Source organism: Rhineura floridana, chromosome 4, assembly GCF_030035675.1.
Source record: "Rhineura floridana isolate rRhiFlo1 chromosome 4, rRhiFlo1.hap2, whole genome shotgun sequence".
NCBI classification, from domain to species: domain Eukaryota; kingdom Metazoa; phylum Chordata; class Lepidosauria; order Squamata; family Rhineuridae; genus Rhineura; species Rhineura floridana.
In genome coordinates this window covers 105,208,830-105,225,009 of record NC_084483.1, presented here as the reverse complement: position 1 = coordinate 105,225,009, position 16,180 = coordinate 105,208,830, and the positions used below count along the sequence as shown (strand labels likewise).

The 16,180-nt window shown below is 37.6% G+C and overlaps 1 protein-coding gene across 1 annotated transcript in view; it reads left to right on the top strand.

Moving 5' to 3' along the window:
• The window catches only part of HBS1L (HBS1 like translational GTPase), a 54,600-nt gene that overhangs the window by 3,320 nt on the left and 35,100 nt on the right, over window positions 1–16,180 (top strand). The window contains exons 2-4 of the mRNA XM_061623914.1: window positions 964–1,029; window positions 1,712–1,846; window positions 5,831–6,025. Of these exons, the coding sequence (XP_061479898.1) occupies window positions 964–1,029; window positions 1,712–1,846; window positions 5,831–6,025 (396 nt within the window). The remainder of the gene's footprint in view (window positions 1–963; window positions 1,030–1,711; window positions 1,847–5,830; window positions 6,026–16,180) is intronic.

The window sequence follows — 16,180 nt, the reverse complement described above, 5'->3', positions numbered from 1 at the left end:
GTCATATGAAAACTGACTAGCTTACAGTGCTGAAACCTCATGAGTGTTCAACTGTAAAGTTAGGGCTAGTGTTTATGAAAACTCTTGTAAACTCTGCAGCCTGAAAAATTATACTAATTAACCAAATTAAGACAACCTTTTAAAGGTGTGTATCATTTTAAACTGGAGCTTTGACTCAGGCTCTCAAAGCAGAAAATATTCTCCTGTAAAGGAAGCAAAATACTATACCGTGAAAATTAAAATTCTAGACAAACAAATTGATAAATGAAGGTATTCTTGTATTACATAAATATTTGTAATCTGCATGCATTAATCGAAAGTTTAGACTCCACTGACTTTGAGTAACTAGAATTTGAAGGCACCTGATGTTCCTTGAAGCAAGGGTAGTTGCTGAATCATAATTAGTATGGTTTACTAATACAGAATAGTTTGTATTTTTTATATTTCAGAAGTTAAATTGTCCTAAACCAGAGCGTGGAAGTCCCTTTTAATTGTAGCTGCAGCAGGGAACCTTTTTCGGGCAGAAGGATGCCTTCCCTTGTAGGCATTTTTTGGCCATGTGCCAGTGGTGGTGGATACAGCCAGAAGCAAAAGTGGGTGTGGCTGTGGCCAGAGGTAAAAGTGAGTGGAGCAACAGTCACAACTCTTACATTTGTCCTGAAAGTTAGGTTCCATCTATGCAAATGTCAGATGCTTCTACACACCCGCACCTCCGGCATGATCACTGTTCAAGGACACATTCCAGCCATGCAAAAGCACTCAAGAAGGGCACAGAGCAAGTCCAGATAAAATGGCCTGTAGAGAGTCTTTAGGGCCAGATAGAATGGCCTGGAGAGCTGCATTTGGCCCTTGGATGTGTCATGTCTGAGTTATAATGTAGCTTACTGTTTGTTATAACAATGTATATTAAAAAGCTATTTAAAATTGGGTTGTAAGAAGGTTAATTGTCTTTTTGCTTCTTAGACTTTGAAGAAGATGATCTCTATGGACAGTCTGTGGAGGATGATTATTGCATTTCACCTTCAACAGGTTAGTTTAATATTTAGCCATTTTTGTCTGGTGTTCCCTCTGACACAGAGGGTATGTGGTTAGTAACCGTAGGAATTTGAGTTGCAAAATGGCATTTTACTTTCATATTGTAAAGATGCCTAAAAAGAATTGACATATGTTAAAAACTTTGCAGTATTGTTTGGCAAGGCCATGAATGGAAGGAAGAATGGAGGCACAAATTACTAAAGCAACTTGCCTGAAATTACCTTTAGAGGTGAGATTGTAATTCATTTCCAATTCAGTCTTCCTGCCTGAAGAACAGGTCTGTGTAATTCACCTGCTTGTTACCGCTTACGGCTATTGATCTGATCATCTGACCTCTTTTATTCAGCTGTGACCATATGACTACGCTAAAAACAACTTAATGTTAAGCTTGGTCTTCAGATGAAGTACTCTCAAGTCAAGCTAGTTGTTCACAACCTTGTGTTGATCATAACAGGAATCTGGATTGGCAAGAATAAGATAAACTATAGAAACTTGAAATGTGTGAAGAAAAATATATCCTAAATACTGTAGTTAGAATAACAAATAGCTGCTTTGCTTCAAATGTTTAAAAAAATATTCAAGATATTTCTTAAATTGGCACAAAATATTTAGGATATGACAACTGTAGGACAATTGAATGTAAATGAAACTGTTCTACTGTTGGTTTATGTTATAGCTGCTCAATTTATCTATTCAAGACGGGATAATCCTTCCGCATATGCCGGGACATTAGAAGGAGAATATGGCTATGAAGATGCAGGACATAGTAATGATTGTATTTCCAGTCACCAGCTAACTGGTGCTGAAAAAGGTAATTGTGGGGAAAATATAAAACTCTCATCTTGTGTTTAGATCTTGCTTTTGCGTAGCTGGTTTGGAGAAATACAGCGATGTTGACTAATAAACTGATGTGATTGAGTAGCCACCAGAACATATGCATGTGAAAGAAGTGACACAGTAATATCACATTATGAAGTTTGCATTAAAGTTGTTATATTTAATAGGTGCAAACTGTTATGTGGAGAGAAGGACAGGTGAAGGAAGGAGACTTTGCATCACTTCCTTTACTCTTGCCTATTAAACAGCTCATCCTTCAGATCTCCTTGGCTTCCTGTTTAAGCTGGCTGCATGGAGATGACTGTCATGTGGGCCCAAGGGACATTGTCAGACCAGCCTTGTTCAGGCTGGAAAATGCAGCTTGAGCAGGTTTTGTTCTAGTGTTGAAAGTCTCTTCAGTGGTCCATTGGTTTCCAGCCTTTCTGGTATGGCAACCCACAAGTCCAAACTTACTTGATACAGTGACCCATTTATGTATTGTATCATGAATTTTGGATCTTAGGTCTTTTAACAGCTATCGGCTTCATGCACTTTTAACTGCAAATTTGCCTGTTTTATAAACGTTACTTGAGGCATCCAAGCAAAAATTTAGTTAATGCCCCTATTAAGGTGGTACTTGTTGAAATATCTATAAGATTGCCAATGTTATTCACAGTTGTTTTTATGGGAATGTACCAGTCATCTGGCTACATAATATTGCTCCATTAACTATATTTATTCTAAAAACCTAGTTACTGTATTTTGCCTTCATAGCAGTCATTGCTGAAGAACTGTTTTCCAAAGATACATACTACCAAATGGCATTCATTACCAAGCTCAGGATACTGAATGGTAACAGTAATTTTGGTAATGTGAAGCCAAAATTCCGATAACCTCATGATAGGCCAGTGAGTTCTTTTTACACAGATAGAGACAACTTTGTGACACTAGAGTGACATCACTTGAACTTCTCTGTGTCTTCAGCAGAAAAGTAGGGGACAAGTTTGGTCTGAGCAAACACCAAATCACCCTTGGCTTAACTGTTAACTAAACTAGCAGCAGATCTGTTGACGGTTTGCCACAAGGTGCTCATACAAGGAATTGCTTTGAGTGACTATTACAGCTCACCTCTGATGCGCAGGTGCTGCCTTTAGTTACAAGCGTCAACGCATTATTTATAGTATGCCAACAAAACAAAGTTGCGAGAGGTATTCATCATACCAGTTAAGGATTGAAAGCAATAATTATTTTGGGTTTACTTACAAAGCCCATGACCCATGTGCACAGGCTTCACAACCCACTGTGGGTTGTCATCCACAGATTGGGAAACATTGCTGTCGTCCACTCCATAAGCGCTGTTCCTAGAAAGGTCCTAGTAATTATCGCTGTTGCTAAGGTTTCAATACTCAAGCTGGGTTTTTTTTGGCAGGGGAAGGGTTATTTTGGCAGCAACTGCAGAGTCTCTCTGACAGCTGTCTCTAAGGAGATAGTGCCTTCATGCCCTGTCTGTGGGCTTTCTAGAAACACCTGGCTTGCCTTTCATGAGAATTTGATGTTGGATGCTGGATTAAATGGTCCCTGAGTCTGTTCCAGCAGATGGTTTTATAGAAACCTGTTGCCAGAACATACTTAAGCCAAGGAAACTTTGGCTTAATTGGGTTTGCTTTAGCAATAGGCAGTGATTGGAGAGGACAGAACAGGGAGGAAAACTTTACTTCATGCCCCCAGCCCCCAAATCTCTTTATATGATCTGCCTGTGGAAACTTACATGGGCATTGAGTGGTTGTTATTTTGGGACTACTTACTCAATTTGTCAGCTCCCCACTAACAAATGTACAAAATAAAAACAGCTAAACGTCAAAGTAATAACAAATTAAAATCATAATTACAGTTGGACAATTAAAAAAGGCGCAAATATGACATCTATGAAAAAAAACAGTAGCTTTAAAACAGAGATAAAGAGACTAAAATATTCTAGTAATGATAAATTAGTACAGTAGGGCCCCACTCATATGGCGGGTTATGTTTTGGACCCCCGCCGAAAGGCAAAAACCGCCAAAAAGCAGAACTCATTGAATAGAATGGCGTGTGATGCCCGAAAACCGCCGTAAAAACAGAACTGGCGCCGTATGAGTGGGGCTTTAGTCTAATTGCCTCTAATACAGCCGCATTAGCGAAGCACCGTAAAGCGAAGCGCTGTAAAGCAGGGCCCTACTGTATAGAGAGACAGAAATGCCTTTACGTCCATATACGACATCTCTGGATCCAAGTTTTAAAAGTCATTTGGTCCATTTGGCATAAGAACTTGGTGGGCTGCTAACATTGTGTGAGAGACGTCACCTGGTCTGTTGCTGTCTCGCATGCTGATTCCCCCTTGTCCTGTGGTTAGGGGAAAGCACCGTCATAGTCATGCTAGGGTAGCTACTAAAGCAGCTGTTTTAGGGAGGTATTTGTTCATGGTTATAGGTCATCACTGGGTGCTGTGGTGTTAACTGATCCTCAGTCTACATTTTGTTTCTTATAGAATGCTTGGAAATCTTCAGCAGAAACTGTTTTAAAGTGCCTAAAATATTTTTGTCTTGGTTTGCAAACTGTAGCTACAATCTAGATCAGACTTCACATTTAAGTCATATTAAACTCCCATTACACAGAGGTTGCTGATTCTTAGGGTCACCATAAGTCACAGTCGACTTGGAGGCACATAACAACAAAAAATATAAAGTTCAGAGGAAGGCCATGGTAAACCACCTCTGAATACCGCTTACCGTGAAAACGCGATTCATAGGGTTGCCGTAAGTTGGGATCGACTTGAAGGCAGTCCATTTCCATATATAAAGTTCATGAACTATCAGGGGTTTGAAATTTACATTTCTAGTTCTTGAGAGTTACATGATACTTCTAAATATCTGTTTCTCCTGTTAATGGTAGTGCCCAACAAGATATGTGCATGTGTTTGTGGGAGAGGGGTGTACCTAAAGGATAAGATGCTGACTAGTGATGTTTGAGGCCACATTCACTATGCCACTTTTGCTCATCCTGCTGATAAGTTTTGCCCAGCAAACCTCTCAAAATCATTGCATATATTATAAATATAAGTCAGTACTGTTACAGCATGTTCATCATTCACAAAGTCTTTGTTCTAAGACCAGGGGTGGGGAACCTGGAGCACAACAGGTAGTATTGTACTACAGATCCCATCATTCTTGACAGCTGATCAGGCTGGCTGGCGCTGATGAGACCTAGAGTCCAACAGCATCTAGTGGGTCATGAGTTTCCCATTTGTGTGCACCCCAACACTGTGTTCGCTATCTTTATTCAACTGAAAACTGCCAAATGCCTATTGGGAGGCTAATGTTGTATAACCTTATATTTCCCCCCACTTTTTGATGTTCTTCAGAGCTTCTCACTCTTCACTGTGCTTCCATAATAGAGTTTTGAGTAGGTGGAAAGCCTTTTAGAAATGTATTGAATTTTAAATCACAAGGTATTCACAGTTCTTAGGAAGTTAAAGGCTTGTAGTTAGCAGATTTTTATTAACACCCCACTTTCAGTACTTGCAGTTATGGTTACCCATCTGCTGAATCCTGAGGCCTGAGAAGATGCAGTTTACCTTAGAAGTTAATTACTGTATCTGTCAATGCTTAAAATGTACTGTTAAGTGACTTATCAAATTATGTTGAATTATTTAATGCTGAATATGTGTATTTTCCTCTTTGGTGTAAATGCTGTTTGTGTTGATAATAACTATACTGGTAAATATTCAGCCTTTTATGAAGTCCTAAAAACAGATGACTTTATTATACTGCTTAGGGAAATAAAGTATTCTAGATGGGCAAAGAAGGGATATTCGTTCCTGGAAGAAGATGCCTGTGATTTAGTTAAGAAAAAATTAGAGTGCATCTCTTCAAATTTTAATCCAAGTCTGAATATTTATTTAAAGTCATTGCAAAAGTCCTTGCTTTTTTCTTTTTCTTTTTAGCTCAGATTGTTTTGTGTCTTGACCGTATGAGAGAAGTGCTTGGAGGCTCTGTGTCTGAGAAAGTGATGGTGGAAGCAGTACTGAGCAGTAAATTTGATGTACAGCAAGCTTTGGAATCTGTACTTGCCCAAGACAATAAGCAAAATATGAAGGTCAAGAATGAGGATGCTGTAACTGCAGGGAAGGCAACAAAAGGTATGTTTATGTTTAATTTTCTTGGGATTTAGTGTGTGGCTTTTTCAGCAGGAGCAGAGTTTGTATCAGCAGTATAAGAAGCTTTTTGTTTCTTTTCATGTTTTCTATTTATAAATAAAGTTAATATTAAGACTGCAGTCCAATACATGTCATCTCAGAAGGAAGCTCCATTAGATTCAATGGGACTTACTCCCAGATGTTACTGGATTGCAGCCTAGATGGCATATATAGAGACAACCCCTGAAAGATGTTTAAGATGCCATTAAGCCTTACTCTTGCAGGGATAACTGCTGCTTTCTGTAATTATAATTAGCATTAAATTTATATATTGTGCTAAATAACTTGAATTAAAATTATAGCAGGTACTGGTTAAATTGTAAATTAGTTGTTGCGTGGGTAATTGTAGAGATAACAGCAAGAATATTTGTGACGTAGTGATTTTCTAACTTAGTAATGCTAAGTTTCTACTGCTTCAAAGTTGTGTCTAATTCAACATAGTTACAAAACTGAACTCATGACTAAAACTGAATGTACACGTCTAATATAGTTTTAACAATGTTTGTTAATTAAATGCCTTTTCGTGTTTTTTTACTTTACTGTTGCCTTTCCTGCTTCACCACAAATCGGAACTGTTTTGGCTTTGACCCTGCATCTCCCTTGGCATTGTTGGCTCTTGTAAGGTAAGGCTTATTTTGCTCAGAAATACTTTCTAATATGAATAACTTGACTGAGTCTGTAGAAAACACTTCAGATTCCAATAGCTCCTGCTGTAGTCTAGGTGGCCTCATAGTGAATGTTGAATCTCCTTGTAATCCTTCAGCTCCAATTGACAAAATTACCTTCAAACCGAAATATGTCAAACCATCTTCAGTCAAAAAGAGAACCTTAAAATTCTCTTGTGAATCCTTGGGAGCTCTTCCTTTAACTTTCGGTGACAATGACAAATCACTTTTTGAACCATTGAACAAGCAGGCAGTGCTCCCACTAGTTGACAGCCCCAGCACAACAAGTTTGAGATCTTGCAGTGAATGTGATGCAAGCTTTAGTTCAGAGGCTGAATTGCTGAAAGAAAAGCCATCAGAAAAGGTCTCTTGGAATCAGTCTGAATGTAAAAGAGTTGAAGACTTGAAGGGCTTGCTCAGGCTTAATGAAATAGGTGACTCAGCAGATGCCCAAAATAGTGCATTAACTTTTCTTCAGAAAAACACTGATCAAGAGAGCAAAAGCTGTTTGGATAGTCCTCCTAGTTTTATACATGCTTTTGGGAATTTGATGCTAGATAATGAGGTAAGTCATCAGCTCAAGGAAAAGACTGAACTGTTTGGAAATATCCCTTCAGTTTTGCACAATAAAGGCTGCTTCCAAGGATACAACAGCACTTTAGAAGACAATAGCTCAACATTTTCCGTATCTCAAAGTCCATCACTGGCTGATCTCCTGCAGGAACATCAAGGGAGTAATTCAAACAAGGGTTATCCCTTGTCTGGTGTTTGTAATCCATCAGCAGGCTTCACAGACATGGAATTAGGACATTCACCATTGTCCCAACTAGCCAGTCAACCTCAGATGTCATCTGGAATGACAGAATTGTCAGGATCTTTATCTTCCCTGACATTCTCCAAGTCTTCCCCAGTAAAAGAGATTGAGAGTTTATCACTTTCAGATTTAATTGCAAAATCCATTGAATTTGATAAGCCTCAAACAACAAGCAACTGTTCTGAGCTTCATGTAGCTAAAACAGTGCATCCTGCAGTTCCGAATTCAGATATTGATCTAAGTGTTCTTATTAGAAAATCGACATTATCTCCAGAACCTGTACAGGTACAGTCAGGTGCCCCGTTTCCAGAAACTGAAGTTTTATTCTTACAACAAGGACAACAAATGTTTGTAGTTAAAGAAAGGAAGAGGAGCAAAAAGAGAATGAGGTCACATATTTTAGAAGGCACTGTTTCATGGACAAAGGCCCTCTCTGCAAGACCATCAGCCTTTGCTATAACTTTATGTCTTCATTATCCCCCAAAGAGATGTAAGCGTCAAACTATTAATCTTCATAAGGCTTTCTTATACAGCAGGCAAATGCAAGAAGTAAAAATTAGTGAAACGGGACCCTTATTAGCAATAACTCCATTTGACTTCAAATCACCATCTCCTGATGACATTGTAAAATTAGGTCAAAAGAAAGCCTTCTCTAGATAACAGTACAAAGATTATTTTTACATTAAAAAAAATATTTTATACAGATTGACTTTGAATGGCAAAGTGGAATAAATGTCTTAAATGGAAATACAATTGTCAGTTTATATTGGCTAACAAACTTTTGTAGTAAAGTTTTGAAGAGATGCACGGAATTTCAGTCCTTTTTTATTGTTTCCTCAATTGGTAGAGGTAGTTCTTAATCTTTAATAACCAAGCAGTTTTGGAAAAATGTGTTTGGGTGCTGAATCTTTTCCAAATAATATTGAAAATACAACTTCAAGAAAGAATGTGCTGTCTCTACTGTAAAGAACATATTAATTTATGGTTTCAGGATTACCTTTTTAAGAAATATACTGGGGACCAGATTATTAAATATTTGCTGGGAATGAATTTCCCATAATGTAATATTTACATTTTTAATGACTAATATGTTTAATATAATGCTGTTATTGTTTGTAGCTGCCTAATGGCATGAGAGAGGTGTTTTTTAACCTGTTCCTTTCTTGGAAAATTGAGTTCGTCAGTGCTTGTTTTTGCACATTAAAATCCCAATGACAAAAAACATTTAATTTTAACATAATGGTAAACCATTTGTACACTTGTGGTGGGACCAGAATTATCTATTCAAAAGCACAGCCTGTGAATAATTTACAAAGAGGTAGTTTTCACATATCCTTTCCTTTCAAACAAATTATTTAGAATTACTTTTCTTCATTCTTTGATTTTGTTGTTACTTCACATGTTAAGTCAAGTGGTCATTGTGTTTGCTGCCCCATGTGTGCAAAGCAGGGACCTACAGCCATTTCCATCTTTCTGGTGCAAACATACATCATGCAGGTAGTTAGGCATGTGTCTGCTGTGTAATTTTTTTTAAAGAAACAAGCAAAATATTTTACATATGTAAAGCTTGTAACATGTGAAATGGCCCTTTAAAAGATTTAGGCTAATAAAAACACTCTCTTTAATATATGTTAATCAGGAACTTTGTTCTCCATTCAGCTGAGAAATAATTTAATTAGTAACCAAAATACTTAGTTCTGCAGTCTTGTAGAATGCAGTATGTTGTAAAAGACTCTTATTTTGAGTACCCAGTATCTTAAATCTAATTTAAGTGGTGATATGATTTCTTTTGTTGGGTGGGGGTGGGTTCTGGTAGCTTTCAGTTTCTGGTGCTTTCCATACTTTTCTGTTCTTATTCTCAAGGATTATGGGCATTTGTCACATGTTAAGACTTCCTTTGTTTTTTATAATATCAAGTGTTTTGAACGGAGCATAATGCATTGTTATATTTTCAGTAAACACCCTACCTTATCTTTTTTGTTAATTTAACAGGCAGCTATTATGTAGTTTGGAGATATTTTTTAATATGTTATGTCAGTTATGTAAAAATGTAGAATAATTCTGATATGTAACTTAAAAGTATATTCTAAAATATATACCATTGCATTTGGTGCATTTTTCATTATTTTGAAAAATGGTTTTTGTTTGACATTCAGTGTTACACTTTAGTGGGCTTGTTAAATATCACAATTTCTAAATGCTTACTGCATCTGATGACAAAAAGAGTCTTTTCCTAGTTCCTTCTGCTAAGTGGAATTTTTTTCCTTGTCACCTTTGATTAAAGTTTTCTCACAATCATCCCATGTAATTGTGTGGGATTCCAGTACTGCTACTCTCTTTTCCAGCATAGGTCTCAAAGCTGCAGCCTCATAGAGAACCTCTGTAAATAAAGGAGAAAGTGAGAGGAAGGTGTCCTTGCGATGTAGGGGGATTAGTGTGATGGCCTGTGACAGATGTGGTTGAGGCAGCACTACTGGGATTATTGTGGTGTGATCACCCATTTGACCACAGCTTTAAGCCATGGAGTAATTATTCAGACAGATCATGAAATGGCCATTATGTAAATGTAGACACACTGTATATTTAATTAAAATAGTGTTATGATACTGTAATTGTTAAAAATGATGTAGGTATATATATTTACAATAAGAACAGTGTTTGACCAAAGATGAAATTTACTTTGTTTAGTAACTATTTTTGCTTTCTAATTTTTTTTATGACTTTTCAGCTTTGAAAATATTTCTGATTGATTGATAAACATTCTTTGATACTTACGGCATGATCCATTCTCCTATGGGCATTGTTACATGCCTTGGAGGGGCTTGACCTGGAGCTTAATAAATTCCTCTTTTCTGTCTTGGCTGGCTTGTGGACATGTGCAAACTTAATGCCACACACTATCTTTTAACATTGCGAGGCTGCTGTGTGCCGCTTGTTCCTTTATAATGACCCATCTGTCCCTCTTTCCCAAATCTTGAGCCTGCACGTTAATTTCAGTTCAGAGGGGTGGTAACCTGCAGATATGAAGGACATATGGGTTGCTATATTTGTGGTGTGCACTGGCTTCCTCTTTTAGATAATGGCCAGCATGCTGTACAATGTGTGCATACCAAGAACTGGAGGTGAGGGAGCAAAGTTACATCCCTGATCCCTGCAAGAATTCATCATGCCTTTACATTTTACTAATATTTTACTGCTCTGAAGCCATCCTATGTTTTTGCATGTATATATGTGGTACGATTTTTATATCTCTTGAAACTTTAAAAAACTATATTTGGATGTGTACTTTGGATCTCTAAAATGTGCTATTCAAAATATTCAGAGTATTGTGAAGTCAGTATCTAAATTTTTTATGTATTCAAAATTAAGGATTTTAAAGTAAACTGGCTTGTAATTTGTTTTTCATGAAATATATTAATAATAAATTTTAATTGAGGACCAGTTCTTTAGTGCACACTGTTTTCTGTGTCTTGCTGTGAAGGCTTAAATACCTTGTATTGATGGGTTATCCGCTAATAAAGGGGTTTTTAAAACAGAATTTTGTATCTTCAATCCTAAAAACTCTAAAAATAGTGTTACTTTCAGATTTTGGGAAATGTAATAAATGGGCATCACTTTCAACTTTAGTCCTTCAAGAGTAGCCTATTAGCAAATCTTTAGACAAAATTACAGTGTTCCTGAGTGTACTTGATTCTGGTAATTGGAACTAAATTGATAATAATGTTTGTCACAATGGCTTGCTGGAAGGATGCTTAAACATCATTTAGTAGTTTGGTTATTAGTGTTTCTTGGTTATTCTGTGGGCTATATAGGACCTATTACAACAATCCAAAAAGTATAAAAACCATGTATTTCTATCCATGCAATTATATTTTTGATACTTGGTTCAGAATTGCTAATTTCAATCTTCACAGCTTTTTGTCAGCGTACTCTTTTGAGGGGGAAGTTTAGGTAAAATAGGTTCTATGGGAGCAGGGGTGAAATTGGTATTCCAAGAATAAATTGATAAACAACCCTGTGATAAACAACCCTGTGTACAACACAACAGAACATATCCTTGAATATGTCTGTGGCTAGTTGCAGTTGATAAAGATCAAATAAGGAACAGGTTTGAGGCTTTAAACTTAGTTGACAGAGAACCAGAAGAACTATGGAGTGAAGTTAGAGACATTACCAGGGATAAATGCAAAAACACAATACCTCTAGTTAAAAAGAAAGACCTCAATGGATGACTGACGAAACTCTTAAAATGGTTAAAGAGAGAACGAAAGCAAAAGGAGATAGAAATATGGCCAGAACCCTAAATGCAATAATACAGCGACTAGTACATAGGGACAAAGAGAACTATTACAATAGTTATTGTATAGAAATAGGACAACAAAAAGGAAACAACAAGAGCCCTATTCCAAAAGATTAGAGAAATTAAAGGGAAATTTAAACCACGAGTAGGGATGTTGAATAATCAACAGGGGAACCGACCGAGATGAAATAAAAGGAAGATGGAAGCAATACACTGAAGAACTCTATAAAAGAGATGCCAGGATGACAGACTGATTCATGGAGGAACCGTATGATGAAGAACCAGAAATTCTAGAATGTGATGTAAAAGCTGCTCTTAAAATACTTGGAAGAAACAAAGCACCAGGAACAGATGGCACACCAATAGAGTTGCTAGAAGCTACTGAGACTGAATCTGTCCAAATTTTGACTAAAATCTGTCAAGAAATATGGAAAACTAAATAATGGCCCACAGACTGGAAGCATTCCATATACATCCCAATTCCAAAGAAAGGGGATCCCAGGGAATGCAATAATTATCGAACGATTGCCTTCATATCCCATACAAGTAAAATAATGCTCAAGATTCTATAACAAAGGCTCTTACCGTATATGGAGCGAAAAATGCCAGATGTCCAAGCTGGATTTAGAAAGGGAAGAGGCACCAGAGATCATATCGCAAACATACGTTGGATAATGGAACAGACCAAGGAATTTCAGAAGAAAATCACCTGTGCTTTATAGATTAAAGCAAAGCCTTTGACTGTGTAGATCATGAAAAACTATGGAATGCTTTAAAAGAAATGGGGGTGCCACAGCATCTGATTGTCCTGATGCGCAACCTATACTCTGCACAACAGGCTACTGTAAGGACAGAATATAGAGAAACCGATTGGTTCCCCATTGGAAAGGGTGTGAGACGAGTGTATTTTGTCACCCTATTAATTTAATCTATACACAGAACATATCATACGGAAAGCAGGATTGGACCAAGATGAAGGAGGTGTGAAAACTGGAAGGAGAAATATCAATCATTTAAGATATGCAGACGATACCACACTACTAGCAGAAACCAGTAATGATTTGAAACGAATGCTGATGAACGTTAAAGAGGAAAGCACAAAAGCAGGACTACAGGTGAACATCAAAAAGACTAAAGTAATGATAACAGAAGATTTATGTAACTTTACAGTTGACAATGAGGACATTGAACTTGTCAAGGATTATCAATACCTTGGCACAGTCATTAACCAAAATGGAGACAATAGTCAAGAAATCAGAAGAAGGCTAGGACTGGGGAGGGTAACTGTGAGAGGACTAGAAAAGGTCCTCAAATGTAAAGATGTATCACTGAACACCAAAGTCAGGATCATTCAGACCATGGTATTCCCGATTTCTATGTATGGATGTGAAAGTTGGACAGTGAAAAAAGTGGATAAGGGAAAAATCATCTCATTTGAAATGTGTTGGAGGAGAGCTTTGCGCATACCATGGACTGTAAAAAAGACAAATAATTGGGTGTTAGAACAAATTAAACCAGAACTATCACTAGAAGCTAAAATGATGAAACTGAGGTTATCATACTTTGGACACATAATGAGAAGACATGATCCCTAGAAAAGACAATAATACTGGGAAATACAGAAGGGAGTACAAAAACAGAAGGGAGTAGAAAAAGAGGAAGGCCAAACAAGAGATGGATTGATTCCTTAAAGGAAGCCACAGACCTGAACTTACAAGATCTGAACAGGGTGGTTCATGACAGATGCTCTTGGAAGTCGCTGATTCATAGGCTTGAAGGCACATAACAACAACAGTTGCAGTTTTAGGCTGCAATCCAGTACACACTTATCTGGGAGTAAGTCACATTGAACCCATTGAGCTTACATTTGAGTAGATATGTATTGGATTGTACCCTTAATTTTCCCCACTCTCTCTGCCTTTCAAGAATATGACTAAAACCTTTTGTTCTCAGACAATTAAATCTGTGGCAATATCTAAAGGGAATTTACTTGAAAACATAGAGTTCCATACTTCAGTGTATTTATTTCTTAAGCAGTTTAAGTACATTAAAACTTGGGAATTTGCTTTTGTTTGTCACATGATATATGTGTATATTGATTAGTTGATATTACAAGAAGTGTATTTTAATTAAAGATGTACATAAGGGTTTGATATCTGCAATTCAGAGAAAGGCAGAAGAGATGGGGAGGATATTCATGTGACTCAATACTTTAGTGTTTTCCTTCCTATCTATAGGTCAGAGAGATCTTCACTGAATTGGTCCATCATATTTTTCCACTTCATGGCTGCTTGCTTAACATTGTGTTACTACTAGGAATCTTCATGGTGCTTATTTGAGTACTGCTGGCAGATTTCAGTAGTTAAATCTCGCTGCTCTTATTAACTTAATTTTAGTCATCCTTTTTTATTGGAAAGCTGAATGGTCATACAGATAAAGTAACATTGTTGCACAAAAGTTTAAGGAAAATTCCAGGTATTTGTAAATGATCTGTCATAAGCCATTGTGCCTGTATGGATCTGCTACAGTGTCATAAAGTTCCTATCTTGGTTTGTGATGTTATTGGTTTATCAACTGATATGCCTTCATCTGAAGCACTTGTTTTCTGGGAAGTTCAATAAATCTAAGTATTCCTTTCTTGGAATTTGATGACGTTAAAATCACCAGAGTTGTATCTGGGAATAGCATTCCTGGGGCGAGTTCTGTATCTTCCCTGCTGTAACATTTATAGGGACATGGGCCCTTCTGCATGATGACTGCCATCTGTCACTATATGTGTTACAGCAGGGGTTAGAGTAATCACAATTTAGATAGCTATTTTCATGTCTGTTACGTTTGCTCCACTGCAGTGTTTACTGCTAGCATGTACCTCTGTGATATTTATGTAAATATATCTTATAGATACAGCTGTGTGTATTCCACATTGTGCACTGTTGTATGTGCTCTAATGCGGCATTGGGTGCACAATTCAGCTTCCTGAGAATGTTAGCTTTTTTTATATCCTGCCCTTCAACCTGAACGTTCCCGTGGTTGTACACAACAATTCATAAAATATGCATTTTATATACATCAATGCAAAGATATTGAAAACAATGATATAAAACATTTTTTAAAAAAAATTAAACTAGCAAAGTCAGAAAGAATCCAGCAGCAGCTTAGGTCTTGTATCAGCCATGTCCATAAACCTGAGAAAACAGATGCATCTTGATATGACAAACACAGCTAATCTTGGGACAATCATAACATGGAAAGGTTCCCTTTGGAATTCCCATGGAAAGGGAATTCTGCATCTGGGATGCTGTAACAGAAAAGGCTCTCTTCCTTGCACTTGCATCACATACTGTAGCTGCAGATGGAACTGTGAGCTGAGCCTTCTCCACAGATCTTACAGCATGGGTTTAGTAATAGGGGAGGTGATCTTTCAAGTATTTGGAGCCCACAGTCAACACCTAAGCAGGCAGCCAGTGCTGATGGCATACGATCCCACTTCATGGCATCAGTCAACAACCTGGCAGCCAACGTTCTGCACCAGCTGCAGCTTCCAGGCAATCTTCAAGAGCAGTCCTGTATAGAACACACTGAAATAGTCTAATTGACAGGGTACCAGAGTATGTATTACCATAGTTATGCTGTCTGGGTCCAGGAAGGGCCACAGCTGGTGGACCAGGCAGAGCTGGTCATAGTTGCTCCTTCTACTGAGAGTACCTGAGTTTCAAGTGAAAATGATTCCAAGAACATTCCCCAAGCTACAAAACTGTTCTTTTAGGGGGCATACATCCAGAGCAGGTTCTCCTGGGCCCAAGAGCTACTCACCAACAAGACCTCCATCTTATCATGATATGGCTTCACTTTCTTTGCCCTCATCCAGCCTATTGCTTCCATCAGACACCAATTCAGCAGTTGAACGGCCTCTCTTGATTCAGATGGAATGGATGGATAGATCTACATGTCATCAGCATACTGATGGTACCAGGATGACAGCTTCATAGAGATGTTAAAGAGCATTGGAGACAAGGTGATACCCCATGGAATCCCACAACATACAGTGCCTCGGGCCAAGCAAGAGTCTCCCAATACTACTCTCTTTAATGCTTGATATCATGTATGTAATACCTGTTGAAATCTTGGAAGTCAAGTGTGACTGAAATAGATTTCTGATGGTTAGGGATTCTGTGCCCTGTGTAATTCCTGGCCCTACTATGTGACTAGCAAAGTGAGAGCAAATAATACAAAATAGTTGCAGAATGAATTATGCAAAATAAAAGAAATTATACAAATCTGGTCAGTTTGAATAATTGATATTGGGTAACAAATTCATA